Raw genomic sequence first — 14,126 nt, 5'->3', positions numbered from 1 at the left:
AAGGAGAATTTCCCCAATCTGGCAAAGGAAATAGACTTCCAGGAAATCCAGGAAGCTCAGTGAGTCCCAAAGAAGTTAGACCCAAGAAGAAACACACCAAGGCACATCATAATTACATTAGCCAAGATTAAAATGAAGGAGAGAATCCTAGAAGCAGCAAGAGCTAAGGGGACAGTCACCTACAAAGGAGTCCCCATCAGACTGTCAGCAGATTTCTCAAAAGAGACCTTACAGGCAAGAAGGGGCTGGAAAGAAGTATTCCAAGTCATGAAATCTAAAGACCTACAACCAAGATTGCTCTATCCAGCAAAGTTTTCATTTAGAATGGAAGGACAGATAAGGTGCTTCTCAGATAAGATCAAATTCAAGGAGTTCATCATCACCAAGCCCTTATTATATGAAATGTTAAAGGGACTTACCTAAGAAAAAGAAGATAAAAAACATGAACAGTGAAAGGACAGCAAACTCACAGTTATTAACAACCACACCTAAAACAAAAGCAAACTAAGAGGACAGCTAGATCAGGAGTGGAAACATAGAAATGAAGATCTCAAGGAGGGTTAGCAACAGGGGAGTGGGAGAAGGAGAAGGGGGGAGAAGGTACAGAAAATAAGTAGCATAGACAGTAGATAGAAAATAGATGGGGGGCAAGAATAGTATGGGAAATATAGAATCTAAAGAACTTGAGACACATGGTCATAAACTAAAGGGGGGGTAATGGTGGGGAGAGGGGGTAGGGTGGAGGGGAATGAACCCCCCTTGGGGGGAATAGAACAACTGTAATGGCATAATCAATAAAAAAATAAGTTAAAAAAAAAAGATGAATCAGATTACAAGAACAGAAAACAGACCAGTGATTGCCTGATACTGGAGGCGAGGTGAGGATTTACTGACACAGGTTACAAGAGACTTTCTGGAGTGACAGAAATGTTCTCTATCCACTGAGATACTAAGTATGCAGGTATACACATTTGTCGACACTTTTAAAAATGCACTTACAAAAACCGGGTATATTTTACCATATAAAAAGTATACCTTCTTAAATCTCATTTTTTTAAAGGGAGAGAAAGGGAATTTCTAAGATGTTCGAAGTATATGGTGGGATTATAGATGATTATGCTTTTTCCTTTGCACTCTTCTGTATTTTTAAAAAGTTCTACCTGACCACCCAAATCAACTTTAAACTAAGTACAAATAAAATGATTAAATTGTTTCACTCTTCAGAAAATATATTCAGCTTATCCCAAAATTATAGACTTGGTAGGTTTTACTGCTTCTTAATACTATTGTTTAAAACTTCTTGCATGCATTTCAATAGCTTTGAGGATTTTTCAAAATCCTCAAAAAAAGTTCACCTAAATTACCTAACTCAATCCTCACAACAACCCTGTGACATGGACAGATCACAGTTTATAAACTTAATCTCTGAAGAAAAAATTTTAAAGCATCACTGAGTTTTATTAATGTACAAATACAATATATCTCTAGGGTTCTAGAATCCAGCTTTTTGAGTTTTTTTTAATTAATACATGCTATCTACAACATGAGAAGTGGCAAGCAAAACGGGAATATGTATTTCCAAAATATATGTCAAAAGCTTAACACTTTTATATATAAAAACCTGTCATAAATCAATAAGAAACCTCTTTAATGGGTAAAGATCATTAACTGAAAACTAAGAGAGAAAAATGTTCAAACCCACTAGTAACCCAGAAGAAATACAAAGTAGGTCAAGATAACTGTTTTCACAATCAACTCATTAAAAACAATCATAATGCTAAAAATAATTCAGTAAATTTTTAAACTAAAATAAGTACCACAAATTCTAATCAATCGAAACCTTAGAATAACAGTACCGGCATTTATTTAATATTATGTTTACATACCTGACAACATACTAAGAAAATGAAGAGTGTTATAGCAGTCCATAGTACCTTCTCTCTAAACTGGATCTTATAAGAAAACACAAAGAAAAGTGAATCAAAATGGAGAAAGAGCAAATATAAAGCAAAACTTCCTATTAAAGCACAGCTACCATTCCCCATCATGACACACTATTTTTAAGTCTTAAAATACTCTCACCCTTACCCTCACGGGCATGGTTCAATTGGTAGAAGTGTCGTCCCACTGACCAAAAGGTCACAGACACACACTCAAGTGTCAAGTTTAATCCTGGGTCAGGGACCACATTAGAAGGCAACCAATCAATGTTTTTTTCTCTCTCTCCCCCCATCTCTGTCTCTGTCTTTCCCTGCCCTACCTTCCCCTCTCTCTAAAAGCAATGGAAAAATTGTCCTCGGGTAAGGATTAAAAAAAAGTACTCTTACCCTTGTTGGCAGCAGCTAAAGCACTAAAGTAAATAACTTCTCAAATATAACTTTCTTTTCTCAAGAATGTTGTAACTTATAAATAAAATTTAATATTAAAAAAATAAATAAAAATTTAAAAAAAAAAGAATGTTGTAACTTCAATACAAGTAGTCCTCACCACACTATACTGTGTTAACTAAAACTGAAAAGGATGCAAAGCAAGACACAATCCAATATGCACACATTTCAATTAACCTAATACTGTGCAAGTCCAGGACTGAGTGTAATATTACATGATTACCTATTTTTATTACCTCAAAGCAATATAAGAACATACTTCTAAATAATAAAAAATTTAACAAAAGTTTACTCATCTCTTTGTAAATTGCTGTACCTGTTAGTTTCATGAGAAATCGAAAGTACAGTAGGAGAGGAATGTCTGGGAACTGGCCAGTTCGGGAGATAACAGAATTTCTGGAATTTAAGCATCTTACCACCAAAAGTACACAATGATGGAAGAACAACTTGATGGAGTCACAGTATCTTCTGAATGCATTCCTGTAATTTTTCTTTGTATTGAATGAATCAAAAATAGATGGTATATATTTGCAGAGTTGCAATTCATTTATGTAAAATAGCTGTACTCATCAAAACAGACCCAGCAGATAGGGCCATTCATAGGGCAGTGGGTCACATCAAAAAACACAGTGCACACCCCATACTACAGGAATTACGAAGATCACTGCAGACAGGGAAACACTATATCTTGTCTAACAGGCCAAATAAACACTTGGTTTGGAAATGTTAGAACTTAAAGAACAGTTATTTTTGAAACCATGAGATAAGCTATCCAGATTTAAACAGGCCTGGTTTTATTTACTTTATGCCTCTTGCAAGGAAATGGAACAGGTAATGTTTTCCAATTACAGACACAACAGGGTTGAGGACAATAAATCAATCTTGCTGGTTTAGCAAAATGTTAGGTATCCTCTGTATTAATAAAACATTATAACTTACTTTTCTTTCAGGTTTCTGTATTTCTGGTAGAACTGCACAGAAAGGTTTGATAACTTCTAAAAATTTGACTGTGGGAAAAAAAAGAATGCATATCCCTATTACAAAGTAATTTTTTTAAAGAAATGTATCTTTTTACGGAGTCACAGGTCAATGTTCTCCAACTTTTCATGGCAATCCATTCCATTCCCTACACCCAAAATTGATCATAATGCTCTCCATTTCAAATAGAGAAAGAAACCAAAAAAAAACCACCCCAAATCCTAAAGGTTTAAGGGCTCGGTCAGTAAAAGACAAGTAACACAAGTATCCTTTTCAAATGATTTTGCTTCCTCATGCTTGTATACAACCCTTTCATACATAGAGAAAGGAATAATTCAATAAAAAAAAAAGCAAATAAATGTAGCCTACTATGATACCCACAACATAATGAACTCAAGAAGAAAATAGGAGATATCAGAGGAGAAATAAAAGAGGAAAGTACAACAGGAAATGGGCTTAAACTGAAATGCAGAAATGACTTAAACTGAAAGATGCTGCAATGAGTAAGTGAGTAAGATCATGGAATCACCTTTATAGATACCTTTTACTTCATTTCATTCTCACTGTTCATTGCTTGGTCACTCTCCCACATAATGGTCTCAAAGTAGTTGCTTATGTACAATGGATAGCCCACAGAATGACGATCACATTTCCTCAGACACCATTGTTTTCCCAGACAACTCTTTTGATATATAAAAGATAAACCAAGGTTCTTTAAGGAGAGACACCATCTTCTGGCATGACTGAAGTCAAGCCCTGCCAAAATTACTGAAGGTTGAAGATAATAATCTCTCAGACTTCAGTTTCAGCCAGCTTCTGCAATATGCAGAAACACAAGAGGCCACAACTAGCTACTAGTTATGATCACCTTCCCCTACACACATTGGATTCCGTACCAGTATCATGAAACTGTTTTAAAACTGACAACTGAACTTCAGCAGTTAGCTAAAAGTCTTTTTAATAAAACCTCTCAAATTGATGGTATTCACTGATTTCATAAAGAATTCTGAGATCTTCATGGGCAAATGTTTGTAACCCAAGTAACATTTTGGACTATCTGTAAAGTAAATCTCAATTATAAAAGTGTTCATCTCTAATGTAAAACAATTATCCATCACATCAGGAAACCCTACAATCTCCTTATCCCTTTCCTGTCTCACCTCAACCCAAGTCACCCTCCTCCAGGTTTCTGGCATTTCATGACCACCTCTGTTGGAGTATTCATGTTCAAGAAATGCTTTTGTCTGCTACATATCAACTCACTGTTGCAGAATTTTACCCCTTATACTGTGAATCAAAGGCCGGGGTCTCCTCTACTTCGTTTCTGAGTGCCCGCAAAAGTCCACTAGTTGGCCAATGGGTGCAGAGCTTGGGTCTGCAGTTACCCAGAGAGGGCCCTCAAAAGATCCCTGTAATATAAGGCCTTGTCCTTAAGGCGTAAACAACCTTACACGACAGAGAATTTTCAGTAAACGCCACAGAATGCCTCAATAAAATTTTTAGACAAAACGCTACGCTACCTAACGCACTCCTTTCCTCCCCTACAATACATGCCACGCATCACTTTTCTAAAACTAAACAAGTCAGGGAACTTTATTTATCACAACTAAAATGCCCGGAAAGGGTGATGTGGGCAAAAAAATATGAGCTTTCTAAACTCCCGAAAAATTCAAAGTGGCCGGTTTTCTACCACCCCGCCCCCCAAACCAGTGGCCTCCCCGCACCGTACTCCACGCTTCTCCATCTAGGGAGAGCAAACACTGGGCCTGCAGGTCCCGGTCCCCACAGCCGGCCGGACAAGGTCTCCATAGGCTGGAGGAGCCTGGACGGAGGCCTCTCGTCCACGTCCTACACAGCGCCTCGCGCCTCCCAGGTGTGCGGGCTGGGCGACCACGAGCGGTCGCCGGCCCGCACGCTCGGCGAGAGGCCCACTCCACACGCCACCCGGCGAGCCCGACCCAGACGCCACTACTCACTGCCCATGGCGGCGGCTGGGGCGTTCCACCAGGGCACAGCAGCCTCGGTGCGGTCTTCCCCAGGGTCTCAAGGACCCGGCCTCAGCTCCAGCTCCGAATGGGTCTGGCTGGCTGTGCGCAGGCTCCGCCCAGGATCACATGATCCACTTGCCCACTTGCGTAGTCCCACCCCCTGACGACGCAAAGGTCGTTGGCAGCCAGCGTAGACGGCGTAGCCGAAGTCCTCCGCGCTGCGCGTCGCAGTCTGAGGGCGTGCTCCAGTGAACCTAGGCCTTTGGGACTACTGCGAGCCCTTGGTGGCTCAGCCCTTTAACATTGACAGCACGTGTCCGACCACAGCGGAGGAATGACGGTTTCCTTGACACCCACATGGGGGGGTGGGGCGCGGAGTGGGGGTCAGGACCCCGGCCAGGGGAGCGCGGGCCCTGGATTCTGTGCGGAGGCCTGACCCTGAGCCACACCTAAAGCCAGCGTGATCCAAGCTGCGTTTTTAATTTGCTTCCATCATACCGGGACCTGTTGGAAGTTTTTTAAAAAATTTGTGACACTTCATGATTACTAACTTGTGAAATCCCCATTCTCTGCTACCTATGATCCTTCAGCTTCTCCAAAATGCAGAGATCAGGATTTTGTCCACTGGACTGGTCTGTTCTTATCGCTTCTTCAGTGACAGGGTATAATGGAAAGTATACAAATCTTAGAAGTTAGCCAACCTTCTCAATTTTAGTCCCTTATCTACTTCTCTCTTTTTTTTTAAAGATTGTATTTATTTATTTTAGAGAAGGGACAGAAGGGAGAAAGAGGGGAAGAGAAACATCAGTGTGTGGTTGCCTCGCCCTGTGCCCTCAAATGGGGACCTGGCCCTCATTCCAGGCATGCACCCTGACAGGGAATCCATCTGCCACCCTTTGATTCCAAAGCCAGCACTCAATCCACTGAGGGACATTAGCCAGGGCCTCTTCTCCACTTCTTGAAGGCTTTGGGAAATTAGCCTTTCTGAGCTACATGGGTAATAATAACCACTTTCTATAGGTGTGAAATCAAAGATCCATACATAGAAGGATCACGTGGTATTTTCCTTATTCAAATTATAAACCCCTGCAGTGTAACTCTTCTAACATGTGCTGAATCAAGCTATTTCAAAGGTCACTGATGACCTATAATCACCAAATGCAGTGATCTGTCTGTTGTAATGCTTAGATCTGTGTGTGCGTCTGAGTCTCTCCTCAAGCCAAATCTAGCCAGGGTCTTCTAAGCCCTTTCTCCACTAGGCTGTACATTAGCCAAGGAAACACTAATATAGTTTCTAACAGCTCCGTTCCTAGGATCACCCTGCCCCGACTTAAAATACATACCGGGGAAAGCTCGAGGTCACCAAAGAATTTACCTTTTGTTCCAGGCAACATCTGAAGATAGGGTCTGTCTCCCAGCCTTGAATGGAGGGTAGGAGCCTAACCCAAATGTGTTTTATATGGACCAAATCCTCCTTCCTGCTTTTTGCACTTTTCATCTTCTTTGACTCTATGAACCCCATTCACCTCCTCTCTGTAATCCCATTCTCCTTCTAAACTGCCCAAACAACTCTACAAATCAAAGCTGAGTTTAGTTCATGCTGGACTGTTTTCCCTACTGCAACACTATATTACTGATTAAAATCTCTCCTGACTACTTTAACTAGTATCTGTCTTTATCTTTGAACATATCCACACAGTTATATAGGCACATACACACAGGCAGAGGGGAACCCCCAAAACAGTTTATTTATTAAAAATTATATATTTATTCTTCAGTCACCTTCAAAGTATTGCTGCAATACACCTATCAAGATCTTTCCCTGATCAAAAGAGTTTTTGAACTCTGATTTTGATGCCTTTTACTAATTCTGCCATTTTTTGTTTGTTTGTTTCACCTCTTCCACCATGGAAAAAATTTCTCTTTGAGGATATTTTTCACCAGGAGGAGAGGAGAGGGTAAAAAAAAAAAAAGAGTCCCTTGGGGCAAAATTGGTGAATAGGGAGGGTAGGGCAACTGCTCAGTACTCAGTGTGGTGTGGGAAGGTGAATTATTATTTTTTAAGTATATTTTATTGATTATAATGTTACACTTGTCCCATTTTTTCCCTTTATGCCCCTCCACCCTGCACCTTCCCTTCTATCAACATTGCCCCCCTCCTAGTTCATGCCCATGGTTCATATATATAAGTTTTTTGGCTTCTCCATTTCCTATACTATTCTTACCATCCCCCCCGTCTATTTTGTACCCACCATTCATGCTTCTTATCCCCTGTAGCTTTTTCCTCATTCTCCCCACACCCCCTCCTCGCTGATAACCCTCCATGTGATCTCCATTTCTGTGATTCTGTTCCTGTTTGCTTAGTTTGTTTTTGCTTTTGTCTTTTATTTTTATTTATTTTTAAATTTTATTTATTTATCTTTAGAGGGGAAGGGAAGGAGAGAGGGAGAGAAATCTCAATGTATGGTTGCCTCTCGTGTGTCCCCTGCTGGGAACTGGCCTGCAACCGAAGCATGTGCCCTGACTGGAAATCGAACCACGATCTCGTTCGCAGGCCTGTGCTCAATCCACTGAGCTATGCCAGCCAGGGCTGTTTGTCTTTTATTTTTAAGGTTCAGTTGTTGATAGTTGTGAGTTTGTTATCATTTTACTGTTCATGTTTGATCTTCTTTTTCTTAGATATGTCCCTTTAACCTTTCATATAAGGGCTTCGTGTTGATGAACTCCTTTACCTTGACTTTATCTGTGAAGCACTTTCTCTGCCCTTCCATTCTAAATCATAGCTTTGTTGAATAAACCAATCTTGTGTGTAGGTTCTTGATTTTCATGACTTGGAATACTTCCTTCCAGCCCCTTCTTGCCTGCAAGGTTTCTTTGAGAAATCAGCTGACAGTCTCATGGGCACTCCTTTGCAAGTAACTGTCTCCTTTTCTCTTGCTGCTTTTAAGAGTCTCTGCTTATCTTTAATCTTGGGTAATGTAATTATGATGTGCCTTGGTGTGTGCTTCCTCGGGTCCAAATTCTTTGGGACTCTCTGAGCTTCCTGGCCTTCTAGAAGTCTGTTTCCTTTGCCAGATTGGGGAAGTTCTCCTTTATTATTTGTTCAAAGAAGTTTTCAATTTCTTGTTCTTCCTCTTCTCCTTCTGGCACCCCTATGATTCGGATGTTGGAATGTTTAAAGATGTCCTGGAGGTTCCTAAGCCTCTCCTCATTTTTTTGGATTCTTTTTTCTTCATTCTATTCTGGTTGAATGTTTCTTTCTTCCTTTTGGTCCACATACTTGATTTGAGTCCTGGTTTCCTTTCCTTCACTGTTGGTTCCCTGTATACAGCATTTTTATTTCACTTTGCATAGCCTTCACTTTTTCTTCCATTTTGCATCCATACTCAACCATTTCTGTGAGCATCCTGATTACCAGTGTTTTGAACTCTGCATCTGATAGGTTGGCTCTTTCTTCATCACTTAGTTCTATTTTTGGAGCTTTGATCTGTTCTTTCATTTGGGCCATATTATTTGTCTCAGTGTACCAGTCTGAATGAATGTTTCTTCTTTAACTCCTTGGTTATTGGACTCCCATACAGTTCAATTTTCTGGCAGTTCTGGTATTTTTTTTTGTTTTGAAATTTGTTGCTGTCTTTCTTTTGGTTGTGTGAGGAGGCAAAGTGTATTTACCTATGCTCCTATCTTGGTGGGAAGTCAGGTAGGTTATTATGAAACAAATGCATTGAAAGAGTCTTCAAAAAAATTTACTGAAGCCAAACTCAGCCTCTCACAACAACACCAGCAAGTACAATGGGTTCCTAGAAAACTAACCTAGCTGGGTCAACCTGTACTACAAAGGGTCTGCCCTCCAGAAGATAATTCCAATTTTTTGAGGTCCCACCTCATATCTGTGAACTCAGTTATTAATACTGCTGCTATGACAAGACAACTGCAACCCACTGAGGTTTTAGTTAACATACCATTTATGAAAGAGATGATCAACTCTGAGTTATCTTCTGAAACCTGTCAGTTGCATCTTCTGGAGATACCTTTTGGTAAGATCAAGAAAGGATGACATTCAGACTCTGACAGTGTGTGCCAGTTTCTAAGAGAAGTGTCCCAGGGACAATAGAAGAACACTTTTAAAAGAAATATTGCATCATTATATCTTTAAATGGCCCCCACCCTCCAGAAGATAATTCTGGGTTTTTTGAGTCCCCCCTCATACATATGGCTTGCATGGGTTTCTGTTCTACTTGAGGTCATCTGGGACAGTACCAAGGCTGAATGCTTGGCTTATCAGAAGTCTCTCTCAAACACAAATTTGGCATGTGGTGCTGGCTGTCAGCTAAGACTTCAGGTAAAGCTGTCAGCTCCAACATCTCCATAGGCCTCCATGTGGCCTGAGCTTCCTCAAACCATGGCAGCTGGCTGCCGAGTCATGTCCTGGGCAGTGATGTGGCATCACTTTCAGTGCACTGTATTTATAGAGGCAGGAACAGAGACTTGCTCAGTTTCAAGAGGGAAGGGAAATAGACTCCAGCTCCAGATGTGGGTATGGCAAGCTTCTGGAAGAGCAGATGGGACACAAAATACTGCCCTAGCCTCTTTTGGAAAATGAAATCTGCCATAGTCAAAATCTTGCATCCTATGACTTCATTCTTACCTCATTACACTTTGTATTAGTCATTTTCACTTGTCTAATCTCATTACTACACCATAAACTTCTAGTAGCAGAGAGGTTCTTACTCAACTTTTGTATAATGTACAGTAACCTGAAAATGGTTGACTTAAATATGGTTTTGACACTAATCATGAATATAACATCCTTTCAATAAAGATGCACTAAATTGAAAATCTAATTGACAGAAGAAAAAGAGTAGCCTGCACCCCTCTTTACTGTCTATTTCTGGGACAGCTCTATGTTTCAAGTGAGAGCCAGAGAATAATCTTTGACACTCTAGATAACTTTTATTAATTACCCTTCCAGTCTTTCTACTACTACATGCTACTCATGACTTTTCCTTGTATAACCACATGTGCCACCTAATCTATATTCATTAGGAATAACACCCTTCCTTGACCTTCTACACTGCTTTAGTCCATCCAACAAAAACATTTCTCTCTCTACATGTAGAATGCCTTGTCTTCTCAAGGCATTGAGAAATAAATTGTTAGTGCATTGAGGACAGAAGGTAACCCATTTTATCTTTTACTCCCATGTATTTCTAACATCCAGAACAATGTCATATATGCAGTAAGGTACCCAATAAACTGTTGAGGAAATACTATTTACTCTTATAGAGTCATTTCTTATTTTATTCAGTTAGGCCTGGTTCTCCATAAAAGTCAGAGATGACACAGTGAAACAACACTAAAGTTTTATGTTAAAAGTTTTTTTAAATAACTGATTTGCAATTGGCAGTGGGGGAGGGGATAATAGCCTGCCTTGTTTAGACTGTGCTTTTTCAGATTTAAATACAAATGTGACAAGAAACTACTACTTCCACAGAGTAATTTAGGCGTTGTTTGTGTAACAGTGTTATAAATATTGAGGATTTAAACATTTTATCCAAATTTCTCAAAAATTTAATAGTTTTAGCCTGAATCCTATGAGAAGGTGAAGATGAAAACCAAATACCCTAATACACCCAAAAGAAATGTAGGCAAAGCTTGTAGAACATTAGGACCCAAATGTCTTCACCTTTAAATCTGTGACTTCCTGTGTAACTTGTAATTTCTTTAAACCTTATTTCCTCAGTTTTGTGAAAGGGATACTGTTTTTATTATCAGTCAAGGAATTTTTAAAAACAATAAAACTTTAGCCCTGGCTGGGTGGCTTAGTTGGTTGGGGTGTTGTCCCACATACCAAAATATTGTGGGTTCAATTCCCAGTCAGGGCACATTGCTAGGTTTCAGGTTCGATCCTGAGTCAGGGAGCGTACAGGAAGCAGTTGATCAATGTTTCTCTTTCTCTCTCTCTAGCCCCCCACCTTTCCACCTCTCTAAAATCAATTTAAAAACATATCCTCAGATGAGAATAAAAAAAAGTATTATAGTCAGACTAAAAAAGGGTGCCCTTTAGAATATAGGATGCTTCCTTATAGTATATGTATTAAAAACATAGGAATATTGAGCCAAATCATTCTTATAAGGAATAAAATTTTATTTTTACAAAGAATAATGTATCATTTTGAACAAAATTAAAATTTTTTCATGGTTCTTAACATTTCTATAAACTGAATACCCAATTTGAGCTTTATTCATCATTGAATATGAAATTTAGCAGAGATAAATATATAGGGGTTATAAATATCACATTATCAAATGTTGAAAGGAATAAAGTAAAATATTTACCTTATTATATTTTCAGTCCCATATTTTATCATGGGAATATTAGATTTGGAATTTTTCAAATGGCCTCTTTGTGCAAAGGAATTCAAAGTGCTGCCCCGCGCTGCTGTAGTGACTGAAAGTATGAAGGCTAAGGGGCACGGCTCATGGCTCATGTTGCAGATGTAACAGGAAACCATAAATGGACTGGTGAGGTATAAAGTTAGAAATTTGGAGAGAGCTACACTAAACTGAAAAAAATTTTAGTTTGTCTTCTTATTTTGAGCTTACACTTAAAAAAAATTTTTAACTCAAGAAACCAAAACATCTCAAATAAAACGACATTGTACTTCTATTTTTTCCTACTTTGATATACAGCTTTGATGATTATTCATATTAAATAGACCTTTGTAATTTTAGTGATTTACATGATTGGCACCTAGTTAAGTGAGTTGTAGGACTTGGCACAGGAAGGAAGCATTAAGGTATACAGGAATAAAAGAGATATGAATACTACAGAAATGTTAAATCAGTGCACTAATACACACATTTATGATGCGAATCCTGAATCTACTGCTGTAACCAGAACAATTTATACATTGATTCTGAAAGACATTACCAGTTGCCAGTAAAAGTGAAGAAGGCATTCCAGTGCCCCAGTATTTCCCCCATCGTTTCTGAGAAAAACAGTGTCCCAGCACAAGAATGGTCGATGGTCGAGCCTCTGCAGCACCAAGTCATGTAAAGCTGCACAGTTTGCTGCTGTTTTCCAGTACCATTTACTCTCAGAATAAGGGAGTGGGTTGGTGATGCCTGGAAATCCCCAAGCACCTGGCATTGGAAAGTTCCCACAGTCAAAGTTAAAGTGCTCCTTAAACACCACAAATAAACATCACACTGCAGCAGGGATTTTTACAAACAAGACTGATTAACCAGGGGCTGAAATCCCATACAGGGGTGAAATATCGTACACCCAAAGTCAATTAAAAATATGAAAATATTACCATAAGAACAATTTTGGAAAGAAAGATAATGTAGCAAAGCAGACCACAAATCAATTTCAATGTAGCCAAAACTCCCTAACTTAATACTATGCTAAAAGATTACAATCAGAGATTTAAGGATAATGAGTAAAATAACAATCTTGAAAAACACAAGTCAGGAATAACATAGTTTTGCTACAGTGTTTGGTGAAATATTTTTCACAGTGGCCGGAAAACAGCACCAAAAATGACATAAATGAAAATATCTGACTTTGAATAAAGAAGGAAAAAATTAATGAAAGTGACATCCATCAAACAAATCAAGAAGTAATGTTGAGGTAATCTATATGTAGCTATGAAGTCAGGCTAAAGAACTTCCCTGGGCACACACAGTTAGAAAAAGAGTGAAGACTGAAAAATCTGTATGACAACCTAGCTCTATAACTCACTCAGATCTAACCAAATTGTAACATGATTCAACATTTAAGGACAAAAGTTACTTGTTGCATTTATGTACTGATTCCCTTGGCTATTCCACATATTCCAATTAAATGGTCCTCAGCAGTCCCAAAATCTTAAAGGAAGACAGGTTTTTCATGTTACTTAATGGAAAAAGGAAAAAGGAAAGAGGAAAGCAGGTCTTTCTTTTTATGGCAGTGTTCTGAACAGGAAGTTGTATTTCCTCCAAGCACATCATCAAGCAAATGTCTTGGTGAGGACATCTTCATGCTGCTGCAGGTGAATAGTGCCAATCCCTACAGCAGGCACTGGCAAAGGGGGTCGGCTCACAAGGCGGAGCTGTCATTGGGGCAGAAAAGAAATAGAATGACGTTGTGACCCTACCAGAGCTCTGCTTAGTTCTTTCAAGGAGATGCACATATTTTTCTTAGCTTCTTTAACACACATCGCCTTTTAGGAAAAATAACGATTTATATAGAATAGATTATCACAATTAAAAACCAACTAAATTGCAGGCATTATAAGGTAACATAAATTCTCGAATATGTTCAGTCCTTCAGTAACTATTAATTGGTTTGAGCTGTAGACTTTCCTAAATTAGAGTTATATATATGTGAAAATGATATGGGCCTAGCCAGCTAGTACCAAATGAGTGACCAGAGTCCTAATCAAAGCAGAATAGAAAGATAAAACGGAGGCATAATTGCTTTTCTCATACCTTTTCCCTTCCTACAGCAAATCAACAAGAATTTGGCCTTTGGAGGATCCCAACTGTGTGGATGGGCCAGGAACAATCATCGTTGGGTGTCTCTACTCCCATAATGTAAAACAAGCCTGCTCATCACTCAGCTCCCCAGTGGCTTGGATGTTGATCTTTAAGGACAAGAATGCTGAGTAGACTAGTGGGAAAATCGCCTACAAGTAGGGACTTTTACTTTTCTAAGTATAGTCATTTTTTGTTTTACATGGTATTGGTATGTACACACAGGTTGCTAAACACCCAGCACTTTATTTTG

At 39.1% G+C, this 14,126-nt stretch overlaps 2 protein-coding genes across 5 annotated transcripts in view; both read right to left on the bottom strand.

Annotated features, from left to right (window-relative positions):
* The window catches only part of SEC61A2 (SEC61 translocon subunit alpha 2), a 46,356-nt gene extending 38,860 nt beyond the window's left edge, over positions 1–7,496 (bottom strand). For 2 of the 3 annotated variants that reach the window (XM_053665797.1, XM_037155189.2), the window contains exons 1-3: positions 5,342–7,496; positions 3,327–3,394; positions 1,887–1,952 (exon numbers count right to left, since the gene is read on the bottom strand). In XM_053665797.1, the coding sequence (XP_053521772.1) occupies positions 1,887–1,952; positions 3,327–3,394; positions 5,342–5,348 (141 nt within the window). In that variant the 5' untranslated portion in view covers positions 5,349–7,496. The remainder of the gene's footprint in view (positions 1–1,886; positions 1,953–3,326; positions 3,395–5,341) is intronic. The other variant, XM_037155188.2, reaches the window with a different exon arrangement.
* Positions 7,497–11,543: 4,047 nt separating this feature from the next.
* Positions 11,544–14,126, bottom strand: part of DHTKD1 (dehydrogenase E1 and transketolase domain containing 1) — a 66,781-nt gene continuing 64,198 nt past the window's right edge. The window contains exon 17 of one of the 2 annotated variants that reach the window (XM_037155187.2): positions 11,544–13,449. In XM_037155187.2, coding sequence (XP_037011082.2) covers positions 13,348–13,449 — 102 coding nt within the window. In that variant the 3' untranslated portion in view covers positions 11,544–13,347. The remainder of the gene's footprint in view (positions 13,450–14,126) is intronic. The other variant, XM_037155186.2, reaches the window with a different exon arrangement.

Source organism: Artibeus jamaicensis, unplaced genomic scaffold, assembly GCF_021234435.1.
Source record: "Artibeus jamaicensis isolate MK-2021 breed Jamaican fruit bat unplaced genomic scaffold, CSHL_Jam_final contig_426, whole genome shotgun sequence".
In the NCBI taxonomy this organism is placed as follows: domain Eukaryota; kingdom Metazoa; phylum Chordata; class Mammalia; order Chiroptera; family Phyllostomidae; genus Artibeus; species Artibeus jamaicensis.
The sequence above is the reverse complement of the archived record's forward strand: the minus strand, read 5'-3'. Positions and strand labels throughout refer to the sequence as shown.